A 19,683-nucleotide genomic window follows, 5' to 3' on the forward strand; every position below is an offset into this window, starting at 1 on the left:
CTTTATTCCCAGTGATGATGGGCATCCAGCTTGGAGATATAAGGAGTTATTGTCTCAGAGCATCTGTCAAATGGCTGAAAACAGATAAAAAGTAGTAATGGTCTTTCTGTTTCTATGTTTGTTTGTTTTTCTTTTCCTGCCCCTGAACAAATCTTTTCAGTCTCTCATTTGATTGGCATATTTTTGGACACAACAAAATAGATCTTTTAGTCTTAGCTTAGTCATGTGGAAAAGATGGTTTTAGTCCAAGCTTCCGTCTCTCAAAAGTAAATTATGATAACACTGAAGTGTGCACGAACACACTGAGTGGTTGGGAGTTTTTATTAAGAGCCGGGCGCACAGAGATGAGAAAGCCCGGGGCTGGTCTTCATGTGCCACCTCGTCTGTGTTTTTGTTTTTCTGCCCATCATTGTCTCATCAGTCTCTGGAGTATGGAAACATCTGTATCGGGTGTTGTCAAAAGAGTTCAAAACATCAGTCACCAAGAGAGAATGTGGTTATTTGCTTAGTACAACAGCTTATTGTTTATCTTCCTGTTTAAGGGTAAAAATGTATATTGTAGAAGGTCGTGACTAGGATTGATTGATTGATTGATTGATTGAATCTTTATTTTGAACATGTTGAAAAAGTATAAAAAAAATAGAATTAAAAGAGACAAATGAACAAAGCAAACAAAAGGAAAACGAGCAACCACAACTCCAAATAACATCCATGTTCAAAAAGGAGCAGGAAGAAGCATAAGCTTATTTAATCCCACCCCTTTTCCACTATCTAGTATCAATAGACTACAGAAATACCTCCTTGCAATTACATTATATGTTATGTGTAATTTTTTTTTTTTTTTTTTTTTTTTTAGGATCTGGAGTATTTTGTTGTGATACTTTAAAACTGTGGACAGACTGTCACTTTCAGTCTGTATCAGGCTATTGGTAGTTACTGGTGAAAGTTCTGTAGCATGGCTCTTTTTTGGCAGGATAAGATTTTATAGGACATTAATTTGTCAGGTGTGCCATTAGTTCGGTAAATATATTGCCCTGATCCCTACCTTATTTATCTAAAATTTTGTGCTTATTTTTATTAAGTAATTTGCAGGGTTTTCTAAGGTTTATTTGTTTGGCGTATATTGAATCAAATACTGTTTAAAAAAAATCACACTTTCCTCAGTCAGTGTGAAACCAAATGTGCTCTTTTATCAGCTTTAGCACCCTGTTAAAAGAGAGACCTCAAACAAGGGGATTTTGCCATTACTGCAGTTGGCGATAAGGGAGTCTGACACTGTTCATCAGCTAGAGCTTGCCTGAGAGCAGAGTTTCTTAGTCTTCAGTTCTGTTTCTGATTGCCTTTGCTGCAGGCTGGGGTTAACATAGTTGTTGTCTCTCCAGTATGCAGTATCAAAAGATCATTATTCACATCTCCACCCCACAGCTAGTCTTGTAGCAGCTAATACATTTTTACACAAACCTCTGTGTCCCTTATTTTTAGTTAAGGCGGAGAACACACTGCTGAGATGAAGTGATGATAGTAAAGGTAGCTATAAAGTCCCCGGCATTTGCAGGGTAGTCTTTAAACACTCCCTGAGCTCTATTCAGCAACTACAGAGCACTTTCCAATACGGATTTTCCAGTGGGTGTGGTTACAAAAGCCAAAATGTCCTATTTAATCCATTACTGCATGATTGATGATATTAACTTTGCTTCCAAAATAATTCCTGTAAGATTAAATTATAACAACCAGGATAGACATATTTACCTCTCAGCCTTGTTGTCACCTGGGAGGGTGAGTGGGTGAATGGCTTGGACACCTAAATGCACTGAAATAACTTGAAAATGAGGCAACATAGGAGCTTGAAATTGACATTATAGGTGCATCTACTAAAAATCCTGGACTACTTCAGACTAAGAAACCAAGAGCAAAAGCAACCGGATATACTGCTATCATACTCTAAATGGCACCATAGTGGAAGTGGAATTCTTTTCTTGTAGTCTTGTGGTCTGATAGCGAATGGCCAAACTAGTTAAATGAGTGGCACATTAATTCCAAGTTGTGCTTTCTGACACTGACTGCCTTGGAGTGTGATGTTGGCCCACAGCTGTTCTTACATAACAGCAATCTTTATAGGCTGTCCTGTGTTTCCATGGTGATGTGTTTGGTTTCCAAGGCAACTGTACTCCTAACAGGAGCTGAGGCCAGCTGAACACATGCATCTACATTTCTTAGGAGAAAGGAGGAAAGGGCCTGGTGAAATGGCAAACTTTCTGTGTCTGATGATGTTTTGCTTACTCTGTCCACAAGGAATAAACGCTTTTGAGATCTGATCATTTGTCACTTGTAAACAGCAGAAAAGAGTTGCACTGAATATGCTCCTGCTGGAATTTGCAGTGTCTGCTGTTTAACAGCTGGAGGGACTCTGTTGATGTTTGAAGTGAGGCTGAGTGGAGTAAGAAATTATGTATCAAATGCTTTTGAGATAGCAGTGAAAGTGACCTTATTCAGTGCTGTTTGAGGGTTTTGTTAAATGCATAAAATTAAATGTTCCTTTTGACCTTTCTGTGCTTTGTTTACGCAGGTATGGCAGTGGATTTGAAAGCTAGCAGATTATTGTGTACCCTTTGTCTTCTTTCTCTCACAGCTCTCCTTCTCTCATCTGCCTCTATGTGGTTTGAATATAATTTAAGAGATACATGGTTCCACCTGAATTTGCAGCACTAAGCAGAACTTTTAGCATTGTGCATTGCCGGTTTGGATTCTAGGGTGATGGCAGCTTTAAATGAAAGGATCCTATTACAGTGTTCCTGCAGTCCTTTAGTCCGCAGAGTTGGCTCAATGTGAACAAGATTTAGGATTCCAATCAGACCTAAATGTTGTTTTCATGGTTTTACTATATTAACTTTGCCTCAAAGAACCTTATTAATTATTAGTATCTCCAAAACATTTTTTTTTAAAATCAAAAAACCTATCAGTACTTGTCTGATTAGAAACTTCAACACAAGCACAAATTTCTTCATTGCCACCGAGTGCTAATGGACTGAAAAAGATGCAGAGTTAAAGCTTTTATAAACAGTCTCAATTTTGATATTGATTCTAGGGCATTAAGCTCAAATGGATAATGCTGATATGTTGCTGACTTGCGATAAAATGCTGTGGGCCATTAGTGTCAATAATATCTGTAGGTTCTTTTTTTTTTCCCTAACCAAAGTAAGTCACAAAAGTCCAGTTTCATCAAACGCGGTTTATTTATGCACTTATTCTGTGAAATATCATATAAACATTTTGCGGTCTTACAATTCACGCGGTTTCAGATTGTGAAAATGCTGGCAAACTTTCTCCACTTCTCAGATGGCTCTAAATTGGTGTGTTTTACACTCAGCATGAAAAGGTATATTTCTGTATTGTGGTGTTGATTTTTCTGCGTTTCTTGACTGTGGGTACAATTTCTTTGCCTCATTGCCATTAACAGTTAACACCATCAACAGGAAATGTAACGTGGCTTTTCCGCAAATTAAATCAAAGTGAAAAAGATGTGACTAACTGTCTGGAAGCATTGAGACCTTTTTCTGGTAACCCACTCTGACATGGGTCAGTGTTTGAAGAACTGCAGACACTGCAGTGTTGTCAGATAGCTTTGGTATGTGTTAGTCTCAACTCTGCCTGTAGCTATTATGAATAAAGTGAAATGATTGTACAGTGATTTTAAAAAGTTTATGATGTATGAATAGCTTACTCTAGAAGAGGTCACTGCCTTGCAACAGCATGTAACAGCTGTTTTGGACGCTAAGTGATGCAAATTGTCTTTCTTAGCCTGATTTAATTAATTTGGCACATGGGCATCAGGGCAGCTGGTGTGGTGCTGCAACTTCAGCAGAGGCGATTGTGATGGTTTTTGAAAGTTCAGCAATATCTGCCCACCTTCAAACCACAGCTTTGCTCGATCATCAGAGCTGCTTCCAAATGTTACTGTTTGCTCAGCATTGGTAGGATTTTACTCGTGATATGTAAACAGTCAGTTTTTTAGGTGGGGGATCAGTGAGGAGTGAAAGAAGAATGTTGATACTGATAAGTGAAAAAGGATTGGCCCGATTGGTTAGTCTGATAATTGCATGATCCCTGCATACATGCATAAAATACTTACACTTATTGCACCTTTTTAAAGAGCATTCTTTGGGTTTTAAGTTGTCGTTCTGGATGTTTTGCACATCACACTAGAGCCAAAATGATTATCACTATTTTTTTTTAATCTGTATTGAGATTCTGATTATTCATTTTTAGTGACAAAAATGTTTTTATTACACTTTCGTGTGAACATAACAGTGCTTTAACATCCATGTTGTGCTACATTGCAGCTAATGTACAGATTTTTAGCATAAAGATAAAATTTGTCCTCCTCGTTCATGTAAATTCAGTGAATTTCTCAGAAGAAAATGTGTAAATAATGAATCAAGTTTCACCAAAACGTAACACTAACTGAAATACATTTACATTGAGCTACAATCCTGGTAATTAAAACATTTTTGCAGACAATGAGGTCCACTTGACCTACGTGCCTCTCCTAGAGGCAAAATATAAAGTCTTTAATTCGTGTTGCTTTGCAGTGCAACAACAGCTCTTCAGCACTCTATGATTTCCTCTTGGTTAACATCACTAAAATTATTTCCTAACAATGGATGGTGATGTTCACCTTTGACTTTGGTTATCTGTCTATCTGTAGTATTACTTATCCATACTAGTCCAGGAAACTTGCACCGTGCTGGGAACAGCTGTGATCGGCTCGTGGAGGCATTAACTTGGCGCTGATTTAGGTATCGCTTGATTTGCTGTTACTTGGTGACTTCAAAAACTTCATTTAATTATTGGAAGCGAAAATTGGGATGGATATTAAAATGTGATTAATTGTGCAGCTCTCCATCAAACTAAATATAGTCGATTTTTTTCATATTTTTAAGCAGCGTGACAAAAGCTGCCACTGCTTCAGTTTTTAAAATGATTGATTTGCCCCTTCATGTACTGAGGATCCGTCATTAACACCTTTTAGCTTCACATGACACATTAATGGCTGAAGAGCAGAAAGCTTTGTACTATGACCTGTAAAAGTTGCTTTTCTAGTCCTATTGAGGCTCTATGTGATTGGCATATATTTCAGTGACTTCATTCATAATGATTCATCAGGTTGAGATCTTCCATGATTTGTGGCAGATGGCTTAAATATATGTGCAAAAGTACACAATCAAAGCAGTGCTGCTGACAAATTTTATTAAATATGTAACATTTTATGCTGTACATTTAAAAAATAAAGTATATTTTGTTGATAGAGATTGACCAACAACATGGAAAAAATGACTATTTGGAGATTCCCTTGCATCATTAATAGGCCAGGGACAGAGGATCTCTCTCCCTAATGAGTGTCTGGCACCAGATCTCAGTGCTCTGTATTCCTCTGTCAATAACTCACGCCCTAGTTACATGACTGAATCAAAACTGAGTTTTTTTCCTGAATGGTTTCAAAGAGTATGCAGCCTCGCTGTCTTTTCTCATTCTCTTATTTCTTAATTGCACTTTAAGTTGGTTTTTATGACAAAAGGAAAGCAACAGATAGGAAAACAAAAGGTGAAGAACATAAAAGTGCTTGATTTTAGGAAATTGGGGACGAATGCCATTGCAAAGATAGCCATGTCAACCTCAGCTGTCTCCTCTTTGGACAGAGTCTGGAGTTTCCTTACACGTGGAAGACGTAAGGATTATTTTGTTTCAAGTATTTACATTTTCATTATTTTGCTCAATGAGTAATACTAAACATGATGACAATTCTATACACTAACCTTTTTGATAGAATGCACAAAATGTAGGAAATGCATGTTTAGTTTGAATGTAATTGGTAAATTGAATTTAAACACATTTATCTTAAAATAAGGGTCTTTTTTTTTTTAAACATAATGCTAAATAAAAGCAAATGTATAAAAGTGCAATTAAAAGATGGAACCAAGCAGTAAAAGCAACAGTTACTTTGTATCTCGGCACTGCTGGAGTGAGAGGTCTGCCGAAAGCCTTTAATTGAAATGCATAGGGGACAACAAATGGCACTAAAGTTGGACATCCCATAAGCATTAGGAGGTAAATCAATTGACCAGCCAAACTAGTGCTGCTAAATGTAACTGCTATCTTTAATGGGTCTCAGACTTTTGTGATGTGCTTTACTGTGTTTAAGTGACATGTTTACTGATATTAGATTTTAAATATTAGATTTACAATAATTACTTTGATATGATACACACCTGTTATCATACTTAATAAAGACACTTTAATAAAGAGACGGTGCATGTTTAGGACTTATCTTTGGTCTCTGTCAGTGGTCTTTAATTATTATATTGTTGGTCTGACTATACCACACATGAAGGTATTACAACCTGCCTATCTGTTGTACAGATTAAGTTTATTAAGTAAAAAAAATTGGACAAAGTATTGTTGGTGTAGAATTTGCAAAACGGGAAACCAAGTCCTGATTTAAATTCGTGACCTCAGATCTGTGGAAATATTGGTGTTATTGATGTGGAAAATCTCAGAACACCAATAAAAGCGGACAGGAAGAGAAAAAAGAGGGTCCGTCAGCTCCCTCTGTGATGCTGGATGCTTTGAGTTCAGTATGCTGTTGTCATGGCACTTTTGGCTCAACAATTTGTATTGATTTGAACTAATGGGCTGGCTCACACACACACACACACACACACACACACACACACACACACACACACACACACACACACACACACACACGCTTCCTCATGAGTTTGTCTGTGCCCTTCAGAGTCAGCACTTGAGTACTTTGTCCAGTGACAGACAGCTGCAAACTATTTATCCTTACAAGCACTCAGCCAGGAGGATCAACTTGGATCTACTATAAATCTGGCTTCATGTCTGCAGATCCCTCACTATTGTTGTTGTCAGTTTATAGTTTTATAGCAGCTGCTTTAGGTAATATGCAAAGCTGTAAGAAGTAACTGTTAGAATTAGCGGGCTATATGCTATAAGTCATGTCAACAACATAACAGAACATGCACTGTTATAGCTCACATGACTGAGCAGGGAAACCCATACACTGTAAGGCTATAGCAGAGGCCTGATTTTGAGTTCGCCTCAAGGTCATTTACTGCTCATCTTCCCCTTGTTTGTTCTCCCAGCTTTTGACTTTGCATCACTGTCCTATCTAAATGAAGAAAAAAAAAAAGTAAATATCTATCACAAAGATTATGAAATAACAAGATACAGCTGGCTGTATTTTCAGTTTCTTTTATTTCCTTTGGCCAGAGTTGACAGTGGAGTGCTGTTGTGATTTCAGGAAACACATTGTGGAAATCAATGATAACCTCTATGTGGTCACATGACCAAGGCAGGATGTAAGGGCGGTATGGTTTGCATGATTGGCTTTCTGGTTTAATGATGGGTGATTCTCATTTCCTCTTTTACAACAGGAAACTTCCTTAAGTTAAAGCACTTTGTAACCAAGCTTCAAATACAGATGGTGTTGACTGTTATGATGGAAATCTATATACTGTATGTCAGACAGTACATAGGTGTGCCATCAAAACACACACAGAAAGTACTAATTTTGATTTATATTCTAGTAAAAGGATAACCACTTAAAACATGAATTGCTTTCAAATTATATGTTTAGCAGTTTTTGAATTAGTGTTAAATTGAACAATTTCTTTCTCATTTTACAGACTACATTATGACCGTAAGAGCGACATTAAGCCTACCACACAAACCCACTTAAGAAATGTACAATGTTACTATTTGTTTTACTCTATTAGATGTTTAACAGTAGTCTCTGACACGGTTACAGGAGGCCAGCCCAGGATGAACGGCGAGTCAGGTGCCGGGGTGGTGACAGCCCCCCCTCCCACCACAGCCCCCCACAAGGAGCGATATTTTGACCGGGTAGATGAGAGCAGTCCAGAGTACCAGAGGGAGAGGAACATGGCACCGGACCTGCGACAGGACTTCAACATGATGGAGCAGAGGAAGAGAGTCTCCATGATCCTACAGAGCCCCGTCAGTAGGACGTATTCATTAATTCTGCTTGTTCATGTTGTTTGGTTTTCATGGATCAGAGTCAGGTCATGGTTCATATGTTCAGAAATCTCTTGATTCGTTGATTCGTCAGCAGAATGCCCAGGACAGTGAAAAAATTTGTTCAGAGGTCGATTATATGCATGAAAAGCACTGATGTGTAAGTTTTTACTGTGCAGAGAGAAGCTGAAGAAGTTGCCCTTTCATACAGGCTCAGTTTTATGCATTTTTGAATCTAATTAATATTAGATCTGTGTAGATCCGTGGTTATTTCTGCCTTTAGGATTTGCCCTGTTTCTGAAAGTTACTCTTACCACCCTTTAAAATTCAAAGTTGATCATTTGTTCGTTTTGTTGTTTTTTGTTTGTTTGTCGTGTCTGTGTCAACGGCCCTCCAGGCCTTTTGCGAGGAGCTAGAGACGATGATCCAGGATCAGCTGAAGAAGGGAAAGACGCCCACAAGCCTATTGGCTCTGCAGCAGATCGCAGATTTCATGACCACCAGTATGCCTTCCATGTACCCTGCAGCACCACAAGGAGGCATGGCGGCACTCAATATGAGTAAGCAGAGAAGAGAATGGCTGTGTGTGACTTCTTGACCTCAGCCCTGCTGTGTCTGTGCTCACAATGAGTAATGCAGAGCATGCCAGAGTTGATTTCAGCACAAAGACTCTAGTCAGATTTCAGTGGCAGAACCCATCTAATTGTTGTATGTGAGATTGCCTTTTCTTTCTTTCTTCACAGGTTTGGGAATGGTGACTCCAGTCAATGATCTGCGTGGCTCTGACTCCATCTCCTACGACAAGGGCGAGAAGCTGCTGCGCTGCAAGTTGGCTGCCTTTTATCGGCTGGCTGACTTGTTTGGCTGGTCTGAGCTCATCTACAACCACCTCACAGTACGTTCATTCATTCCATAATAAAACGTCAGGTTGATATTTTGACACAGCTTTTAGTATGCCCATGCAGTCTGAGTCTGATGCATTGCTGCATTTTAGAAGCAAGTCTTGTAACTGTACAATGATCCTGGGATGATTCTGGGTGGTTATTTTTAAGCCCCTTTTTAAATCAAGGATAGAGTTTCAATTTCAATGGTAACTGGGATGTGTGTACAATCACCAGTCGAAACAAATAAGACTTTCAAAAGTTTGTTGACTGTGTCACAATATAAGGTGTAAAACATATTTTTCCTGCAGTTGACACTTCCACTGCACATAATTTCATAAAACGATGGCTTCAGTGAAGGCTTAATCCAGAGTGCTAACCTAAACAGGTCTCTTTACACCCAAAGAGACCACTGAACAAATACTATGTTTGTTCACATTATTGTCCAATAAGCAAAGAAGTAAAAAGCCCTACATCTTTTACTGTGATAATCAGCAGAGAGACATCCCAAAGATCTTCTAGAATCAACTCTCACAACTCGTTACCTATACAGGGAGTTACTTGAAAGCATTATCTAAATAGCTTTAATGTTAGTGGTCAGCAGAATGTATAACTGAAAATATACTCTGTTCTAGGGCTGCACGATTAATCGTTAGAAAATCGTGATCTCGATTCATACTTATGTGCGATCTCATTTCCAAATGACAACGATTAAAAAAAGAAAAAAAGACGACAATTGTACCGCATTTTGATCCGGGACGTAATCTGCATGAAAACAAGCGCTCACTCTTCCTGCTCAACAAATGACAAGGGCGGAGCCTTATACCACGTGATACAGAAGCTGTGCCGTGTGATGCTAAAATTAGCAGGGAAAAAACAACGGAGAACACGTCAGGGATGACGAGAAAGTGACAGGAGAAAATCCGTCCCGGTCAACCACCCAAACATCAATAACGGGAACCTTATACAGCACTTCCCTATACACGTCGAACTCCCGCAGGCACAAAGAAATTACGGAGGCTATTACTTATCACCTGACCAAAGATATGGCTCCCATCAACACTGTGCAAAACGAGGGATTTAGGAAAATGATCAACACCCTAGACCAACGCTACACAGTCCCAACCCGCAACTATTTTTCTATTGTTGCACTACCTGCTCTATACACGCAGCGTCGCGCAACGGTGGAGACGGAATTTCAAGCAGTACAACATTTTGCGGCAACAACAAAGTGTGAGACATTTGTTGTTTTTATGTTTTTTTATTGTTTTTATGTTCAGTCTCAACTGTTACGAAGTTGATGTGCAGTTAATAAGTGCAATAAATATTTATACTGGAAAAGAAAATCGTGAGAGAATCGTGATCTCAATTCTAAGCCAAAAAATCGTGATTCTCATTTTATGCAAAATCGTGCAGCCCTACTCTGAACAGTGCACTAATCTGCACAGTAACTCCAGTTTTTGTTTTTTTCCTCCACCACTTTTGGCTATTTGTAAATTTCTGCCATAGAAATTTACTTCTGTTCAGGATTCTGTGAGTGTTGTTTCCTCACAGTGCTGCTCAGTTTGAGCCACCTTCAGTAATCTAACATTGCTGTGTTCTTGTCTTACAGGTCAGAGTGAATTCAGACCAGGAGCGCTTCCTTATTGTTCCCTTTGGGCTCCTTTACAGTGAAGTCACTGCCTCCAGTTTGGTAAGAAGCACTTCAGATCATTAATCGAGGCTTTGTTTTCCCTTTGTTATTGAATGAAGCAATTTCCCCTCATATTATAATACCTTGAGCTGCATGAGTTTACATCTTTTGAGATTAAGTTTTCAAAACGGGGTTATACAACCTCATACAATCTGCTATTCCATCTAGGTGAAGATTAATCTCCAAGGTGAAATGGTAGACCGTGGCAGCACCAACCTTGGAGTCAACCAGGCCGGTTTCACTCTCCACTCTGCCATCTATGCTGCACGTCCTGATGTCAAGTGTATCGTACATATACATACACCTGCAGGGGCAGCGGTAAGCAACAGTAGTGCATGCTGTAAATTTACAATTTAAAAACATAGTTGGTTAGGTGTTGTCTGAGCCTGTTTATTTTTTTTGCAGGTGTCAGCCATGAAATGCGGACTGTTACCCATCTCTCCTGAGGCCCTATCCCTGGGTGAGGTGGCCTACCATGACTACTACGGCATCCTCGTGGATGATGAAGAAACTACTCTTATACAGAGAAACCTTGGCCCTAAAAGCAAGGTAACAGCAGAGTCTTTGTGTGTGTAATAGAAATCAAAAGGAGAGAATTTATTTCTAAAGGGAATTTTCTTTTTATTTCGTTTGTTTCAGGTGTTGATCCTTAGGAACCATGGCTTGGTGTCAGTAGGTGAAACAGTGGAGGAGGCTTTCTATTACATCCACAATCTGGTCACTGCCTGTGAGATCCAGGTAGGACACTGAACCACCTGGTAGTGGTAACACATTGAAATTTTTTAATGTCAAACGATCCGTAATATTCTGGCTTTGTTGTTTCATGTGGTTGTCATACATGTTTGTATGCGTTTTTCACAACTAATGCTTTTGTCCGTTGTCTCTTTGTCTCTTTATACATGTTCATCTGTCCTTGTGTTGGATGTCTGTGTCTCTTCCTTGATGTGCTTGTGTCCTCATTCTCTTTTTTTTTTTTTTTTTTTTTTTTTTTTTTTTTTTTTATGGTTTTGTTTCTGGATTCTGGATCTTTCGATGGTTTGGTCTGTTTGTATACCCCCCTTAATATTTTGTAGGTACGAACACTGGCCAGCGCTGGAGGGCCAGATAATCTGGTGATGTTGGACCCTGGGAAATACAAGTCACGCCCACAGGTCCCTGAGCCAGCTGGTGACGGGTCCTCAACCCATCCCAAGTGGCAAGTCGGGGAGCAGGAGTTTGAAGCCCTCATGAGAATGCTCGACAACTTGGTAAGCACAAAGGGAGAGGGATGATTTAAGTTATATGCAAGACACATACATAGTCACACATTTTTTTGCTTTGTCTCCATCCAGGGCTACAGAACGGGCTATCCTTACCGCTGCCCAGCCTTGCGAGACAAAGGTAAAAAGTACAGTGATGTGGACATGGCCTCCTCCGCCCACGGTGGTTACTCATATGGGGAGGACAGTGACTCAGGTGCTCGCTCCCCATTGAAACACAGCTTCCAGCGCGGCCAGCGCGACAAGACCCGCTGGCTAAATGCCAGCGGCCGCCCCGATGAGCCCTCTGAGGACGGGGCCGACGGCAGCAGCCCCAAGTCGAAGCCTAAGGTGTGGACGAACATAACACATGATCACGTCAAACCCTTGCTGCAGTCTCTCTCGTCCGGTGTCTGCGTGCCAAGCTGTATAACCAACTGCTTGGTCTGTGCCTACCTTATTGTTCATAGTATAGATTTTACAGCTACCTTGTTGGTGGTAACGGGTAGATGGTCGGCATCCTGAGGGTCTGAGTACAATGAAAATGAAAAGAATGTTGCAAGTTTTTCACGTTTTCTCACAGAACTGCTTGCCTGCTAAAATGCAAGTCGGTGCAATCTATCTTTTTACTGCTTTTCTTTCTTAGTGCTTAAATGCCCCAGTAATCCATCTTTCTACTGCAGTCTCTGTACTTCACAGCTTACCTCACAGCTGTGATTATGTCTTGACTATTTTTACTCTTATTCTGGTATCCTAATACTTCATGATGCCCGGCCAGCTGCCCACAGCATGCCCCACTGCATGTGTAGTAGTGAAATGCATTGTTGGTGTTGATGTTTTTCCCAGAGGAGCGAGCAGCAGGGGTGTGGCATGAGTCTGCAGGTAGGCAGGTGAATGTGGCACAAACAGGTGATGTTGCTCCTGACCACCGTATTGTTCACAATCCCTTAATACACAACTGTGCATCGTGACGTTTGTTGCTTAAAGAAGAGTGAGAAGATAATGAAGTAAAAAAAGAAATTAAGAAAAAAAGTTCTTTGAGTTTTGAGGCTTTATTCACCAAAAATCTTTAGGAATCTGTATAGACGTACTATAGAGTAAAGAAGGAAGGTGGCATGATGAGAGTATTTATTTTTCCAGGTTAAATATACTTTACACACACTGGATTATTCCAGATTTACTTCACTACAGAGTTATGCAGCCTGCTCCTTTTTTAAATTTTCCTCAAACACTTGCAACTGTTCCCAGTTGTGCATTTGTGCGTTTCCTCCTATTATTCATATTCTCTCTAATCTTCTGATTTCAGTTTTATTTCCAAAGTGGCTTTGAGCACCTCAAGGCCTGCATGAGTGGATCTGTTTGGGGCGGGGTTCAAAAAAAAAGAAAGAAAGAACTAAAACTTTTGAAATTTGACCTGACCCTTGAATTAATTATCTCCTGTTGGGAAAGTAGGAAATGTTGTGTGTGAGACTCTTTCTCAGTGAGTATATCGTGTTTACATGTTCATCTCATACTCAACCAACCCAATCCAGCTACTTCCATCAAGATTCCCTTCCTCATCTATCTTCTAGTTTGGCAGCTAACCAGCCAAGCTTGTAACAAACACAGGAATGAAGTCATGAGCTTATGCTTACACATGCCTAGTTTTCAAAGGTTGAATTAAAGCATTTTGCATGAAAGCTGAAGATTTGATTTCTGTATTCACCTGCTGCTCATTCAGTTTGGTGCGGAAATGGGTTTTCCCTGCAATCATGCTGAGCATTACCAGGTTTGCGTTACAACCATGGGTTGTTTCTTCACATTAAGAGGAACACATTATTTAGCAAGACACCTAACACTTTGATCCTCAGCTGGGTAAGATATTCTTAGTCTGTGGTGTTGTGACATTCGATTTCTTTGTCCCAACATGGGCGGGTGTCCTCGGGTGTATTTCTCTCTTATCTCTGTCGTCCTTGTTGTTGTGTATCAGCCTGGAAAATGACTTTGGTGATGCCAGCTCACCCCTCACTGCCACTCTCGCTTCGTAAGCCAGCCTCATCGTCTTAGTCACCCACTCAGCCACCCTGTCATGTCTCACTTCTCCCTCACAACTAACCACCCACCCAGCTCCTTATTCCCCTCCACGCCTTACCCTTTTTACCACTTTTTGTTTCTCCATCCTGTGATGTTTTCAGTTCTTGTTTTTAAGTTAAAATAGCATATCAATGATGATTACAAATGAGGGTTTTTTGTTGATGAAAGAAGTTGGTTGTAGCACCAGTGATGCTGCTGTGGAGCACAGTGACAGTCTTGTGACCAAAAAATAACAAAGTCAGAAATTTAGGATGACTGCTGCTGTGACCTGGAACGCAGCGTGATGTGACTCACCGGTCAACACGTCACTTGTTATTAAAAAAAACAAATACAAACCCAAACACAACATGGAAGTAAAACCAAATGTTTCTTGGAATCCCAAAGAAGAAAATGAAGTTGAGTCATCCAAACAAAAACTTGTTTTTGTGACTGCATCGAAGAGGAGGATGCAGGGGGAAACAATGCAGCGGAGGGACCAAAGCGTATTAGATCAGTGTTATACAAGTGATTTGTAATGAACTTATAGCTGCTAGGTCTGCTTAAATCTGTGTATAGGCACCTTTAAACATTTTGTCATTTATTATCTCAAAGGCAGATGAGTTTATACTCACCTAAATAATGTTAAACACGGTGTTTGCTGTAAATCCTTTAATGTCAGCTCTGATTTCACATTTGCCTTCCAACAGCCTACTGTTCCTTGATCTAAGACATGGATGTCAGAATCATTACCCCTGTTGTTGTCGCCCCGCTGGGCGGTGTGAGCGCTCAAGTTTATAAATGTGATAACTAGAGAACGAGGCAAAGTAGGATTTTTGAAATTCATACCATAGGTGTATCTGCTAAGTGACCTTAACCTCAGGAGTCAAGGCTCAATTTTTCAGGCCAGTTCTGGCCCACAGGCCTTATTTTTTGACTCTTAAGTACTAACCTAAATGATCATTTCCAAACTGATTTAAGCTTCCCAGTCACATTTCATCTAGTATGAAATCTAGTAACGTCAGGTATGAAAATCTACCGCTTTATTGTATGTTTAGTCATTCTGTGGAAATGAAGCGTCAGTTAACATTCTGTATTACTGGGAAAATCCTATATAATACATTGATAAAGTAGCCTTGGATAGATTATGTTGGTTGTGGTGTAGAGGAGTCCCCTGAATTTAAAGTGGAAAAGGTGCCTCATCATCATTGGTTCACTTTTTTTTTTTTTTTTTTTTTTTTTTCCCCCATTCAGACCAGTTTTGTCAGTTTCAGTTGAGCATGATTCTTGTTTTGTGAAGCCTGCATAGTATTGTCTGATTATATTTTTGTGCTTGGGTTTGTCATGTCATTTCATGTGTCTGGTTTTAGCTGGTTTTAACTCTTTATCTGGTGTTTACAGTGGACAAAGGAAGATGGGCTCCGCCAGGCTGCTGCAGTCAATCAGTTCATCCCACTGAACACCAACCCAAAGGAAGTCCTGGAAATGAGGAATAAGGTATCACAGCGTTCTCCTGTTTGCTTTAAGTGTTTCGTCCTTCTAGGAGCATATTTAACAGGATACTTTTATTGTCCTTTTTATGAGTTGAATATTTTTGTTTGTAGATCCGGGAGCAGAACCTGCAGGACATAAAGACAGCAGGGCCCCAGTCTCAGGTTCTGTGTGCCAGCACTGTGGTCGAACGCTCCTTTAACCAGGTCAGTGTGAGAACTGAGCACTGAAACACCTCACAGCTACAACTCTCCTGACCTGGAGATGAATGTGCACTGTTGAACTAGCTTGATTTGTGTCTGTTAGTGTCTTCTATTGAGGTTGGCTCAGTTAAAACAAAATCTACATTCTGTCCAGGTCAGGAGTTTCCCTCCTAAACCAAGAGGCTGCAATGTGTGAATATTGTGCATGAAGCTGTACTGGCCACTGTGAACTCTAACGAAAGACATGGTTGCTACTAAAATCAGATTTATGACAGAATAACTACGAAGAACAAAAATATGTCATCCGTTGTGTTTACCAGAGCATGGGTGACTTTAACTTTAATTATTCTTTGATCACAGAGAGTGTCAATCTGGCAGGTGAGTAGTAAGTGAGAGAGGCAACCTCATTCTCCTCTCCAAACCTGCCAGCTCAGGCTGTGTCCATATTCATACATTGTCTTTCCTTTGTTTTAATTTGCTTTTAATATTTATTTTGTTTGTAGCAGAGTAATGGTTGTTACCTTACACAACATTTGCAAGCTGGTCTCTTACAATGCTAAAATGATTTCCATGTTATAGTCAAATAATTGTTTTTTTTGTTTGTTTTGTTTTTTTTAAGTGCATGAGTGAGGGACAAAGCAAAGCAGTGGGAACATCCTAAAATGTTTCCCCCTGCCGTTTGTCTGCATGACTCGTCCTTCCTGTCCAGCGTTGGTTTTTAGCTAAGTTAATAGCTCTGGTAAAACAGAGCTCTTAATCGTTTTTGGATTAAGATAATAAAGCTATAGGGGGTAATTTAAAACGTTACCAGTGCATAACTGCTGATTAACTGCTGTTTTGCACTGTGTAGCACCCCCTTGTGTGGAGAGTTTGCCTTTACAGTGCATGTTTCTGGCTCTTTGTTCAGTCACTGCAAGCCTTTTCATAACCCTATGACTATTTGCGGAACCATCTCTCTCTGCATGTATTTCCAATATATGTTTGTATGGAATGGTGTGAATGCAGAGGTGGAAAGTCATTAAACGCAACGATAACTGAAGTATTATTATGAATTCATAGTAAATGAATACAACAATGTTGGGTTATTTTAAATCAGTTTATGCTCTTTGGGCCTCCTTTTTAAAGCTATGCCCACCAGAGTTGACTTTGTGAGATCATGTATTTGAACACCTTTAAACACAACACAATACTATACAACTTAACTTTTGTACTGAAATGAGATATAATCATAGTCTTTCCCCCTTTGTGCTTGTGTGTGTGAAAGGTTTGTGAATATTTGCGCACCTTCGTGGCTGCTTGGACCAGTGTTAATCTGAATGTTCTAGTGTTAGAGCTGGGTTTTGCCTCTCCCCCCCCCTCACTGGGTTTACTATTGCAGGACGCCCCTCTGTCTGACTGTACAGACACTATTGATGGCCTTGATGTGTCCGAGGGCTCCTATAGTCCTGCTAAATCTATTAGAAAGGTACTCACTGCTCCAATCACTTTTTTCACACCATTATTCGACCTGTGAGACAGCAGATAGGCAGATATCTGGAACTAATGAGTGATAGTTTAGTGAGAGATTACAGGGGTTTTTGAACGTTGTGACTGGTTTTCTTCAACTGACAATTTTGTTGTTGGTAAGGATACTTCATGTTCAGTACACTCTGCTGACTCTGTCTGAAGGATGGATATTTTTTCAGACTTTTGTTTTTAACCCAAGAGGAGCAGTGAAAAGTGCTTAGATCCAGTAACATTGTGAATTTTACTGCATGTATAACAAATTGTGTGATATATAAACAACTGACTTACAGTAATATTCATCTCAAGTTGTGTATTGTAGTGGTCTGTGCTGTGAATTCCCCACACCCCCTATATGACACAGCTATCTTAACTCATGCACATACATCCTCTGTGTAAGCAAATGGCACATACTTACAATGGGTGGGCGGGCTATGTGTGCAAGGCCCAGAAATGCTTTTATGTGAAATAAAAGGTTATTGTGAGTGCACAAAGGTTATGAATATTTGCTTTGTAACTATTCTGTTACGCTGTTGGCTTGGACTGCTTGAACTGGACTCTTCAGTGCTTTGCTATATCAAAGCTAATTAAGTCTTAAAAGAATACCAAAGGTTTCTCTTTTCTTATGTGTTTTGTTTTGGGTTTTTCCCTTTTTTGTGCAGTTTTTAATGAGGAAACTTCCTAACTTTTACTTCTGCCTTACATTTATGAATTCATGGCTGATGATGCTAATATTGTGTTTCTGCCTGCATCTTATCTAATATTCACACTTCAGACTACATTTTGTTTGTAAAGAACAACTACAGAAATACAGAAATTTCTACATATAAAATGCCATTTATAGCTTACAGTACGTGGATTTTATTATTTTTTTGATCTGCTGATTGTGCTTTCCCTTCTCCTCCCCTTCTCTGTGTTCTGAAGGGTGAACTGGTGACTGCATCCAAGGCAATCATCGAAAAGGAGTATCAGCCCAAGGTTATCGTCAGCAAGCAGGGGCCCAACCCCTTCACCAAACTCACCGACCAGGAGCTGGAGGAGTACCGCAGGGAGGTGGAGCTTAAACAGAAAGGAGGTGAAGGTGAAGAGCAAAGCAACATTGCAACTTTTTAAAATGATTTCACCTATAAGTTTAGTCTTAAAGTAACATAAACGTGTATTGGAAGTTTGCTTTACCTGTTTGTATCTAAACATTCAATTATAAACTGTATATCAAAGATGGCTGCAATCACCATGTCATTACCCATCAGTTTGTGGGCTGGAGTTTAGTATTTTGGCCGTTGCTAATTATTTTGAATTTCACCCGCAATGTCATTCTCATTATACAGGTACAGTAAAATTGAGACTGGCGTCACTCATATGTCCATCAAAAAGTAAATAAATAAATAAATAAATGGACAATAAATGGAGATCTCAGGGGGAAAACGTTAAAGAGTTGAGAAATGTGTTTTCTTAGCGATAAAATCAGACTTGATAACAACGCATAACTATGCGTCTTAAGGAGGGGAAAGAAACAGCATTTCACAGCTCCCTTCTTCTATAGTCCCACTTACTTGACCTTCCTCAAGAGATTTGTTATAATTGGGGCAAATCAATAATTTTCCTATTTGTGGTTTACAGAGTAAATAACGTCACAGAAAATATCTGAGCTTTCATGACCTCATAAACATGATTGGGGGAAAAAATGTAAACAATAAGACTTGAAGTACGTTTAAAATCAGCTTATTATTAAAATAAATCCTACAGAATAAACTTCATACTTGCCATACTGTGATGTTATCTCTCCACACACACACCCACATTCACACGGATTCACAGTGCAGGGTCGATCCATGAGTAGGGGGGGATCAGCCTCTGCTGTACCCAGCCCGGCGCCTCAAACGGCACAGATGGGTCAAGCCTCATCATCTCCACCGTCTGCAGCTGACTCTTCCAGCTTAGAGAAAGCCCAGCCTACAGCTGCCACACCAGCCTCTGAGCACGGCTCCTCTTCTGTCGGCGGAGCTGAGCCATCTCAGAGTGGAGCAGACTCTGCAGGAACAGTGGCAGACGATGTTTTTTCGACTGCAGATGAGGTTTTTTCAGCCCCAGATTCTCCACATAGGGACTTCCACTGTGCTGTGCTGCGAGCCCTCAGCAAGGAGCCCTCGGTGGTAGATGCAGCTAAGGCAGGTCAGGCTCCATGTACACCAGATAAAGTGGAGTTTTGCCTAAACTCTGGCCTTCCACTTCCCACCTCCCCTGCTCAGCCCTGGGACACTGGGAATCCCCCGCCTGCTGTGTTCTCTCCTTCTTCTGAGGGTTTGGAGTCTGCTGCAAGTGTTTTACCATGTGCAAGCACCCTCCATACCCACACTCTAATCTCTGAAGCCTTTGCTTGATTATTTTTTTTCCCCATAAATCCCCTGTCTCTGATGTTTTGTCGAAGGCAGATCATATACCTTTCTGCAGTTTGATTGGACGAGGGGCTGAGGAGATAGGATGCTTAGAGTAAAGTTCATTTTTAACATTCAAACCTTCTGGCTCTATTTTTTTTTTTCTTCTTCTTTCAGGGTTCTCACTCC

The 19,683-nt window shown here is 40.1% G+C and overlaps 1 protein-coding gene across 7 annotated transcripts in view; it reads left to right on the top strand.

The window, feature by feature from the left end:
- The window catches only part of add1 (adducin 1 (alpha)), a 28,871-nt gene that overhangs the window by 4,403 nt on the left and 4,785 nt on the right, over positions 1-19,683 (top strand). For 3 of the 7 annotated variants that reach the window (XM_080874133.1, XM_080874136.1, XM_080874137.1), the window contains exons 2-13: positions 7,835-8,043; positions 8,459-8,621; positions 8,805-8,956; positions 10,555-10,635; positions 10,804-10,953; positions 11,041-11,184; positions 11,275-11,373; positions 11,709-11,882; positions 11,967-12,317; positions 15,324-15,419; positions 15,527-15,619; positions 18,044-18,200. In XM_080874133.1, the coding sequence (XP_080730259.1) occupies positions 7,849-8,043; positions 8,459-8,621; positions 8,805-8,956; positions 10,555-10,635; positions 10,804-10,953; positions 11,041-11,184; positions 11,275-11,373; positions 11,709-11,882; positions 11,967-12,317; positions 15,324-15,419; positions 15,527-15,619; positions 18,044-18,200 (1,855 nt within the window). In that variant the 5' untranslated portion in view covers positions 7,835-7,848. Of the gene's footprint in view, positions 1-7,834; positions 8,044-8,458; positions 8,622-8,804; positions 8,957-10,554; positions 10,636-10,803; positions 10,954-11,040; positions 11,185-11,274; positions 11,374-11,708; positions 11,883-11,966; positions 12,318-15,323; positions 15,420-15,526; positions 15,620-16,994; positions 17,082-18,043; positions 18,201-18,937; positions 19,292-19,683 lie in introns of all 7 variants that reach the window. The other 4 variants (XM_080874134.1, XM_080874138.1, XM_080874139.1 and 1 more) reach the window with 3 other exon arrangements.

Source organism: Rhamphochromis sp. 'chilingali' (assembly GCF_963969265.1).
Source record: "Rhamphochromis sp. 'chilingali' genome assembly, chromosome: 2".
Classification (NCBI taxonomy): domain Eukaryota; kingdom Metazoa; phylum Chordata; class Actinopteri; order Cichliformes; family Cichlidae; genus Rhamphochromis; species Rhamphochromis sp. 'chilingali'.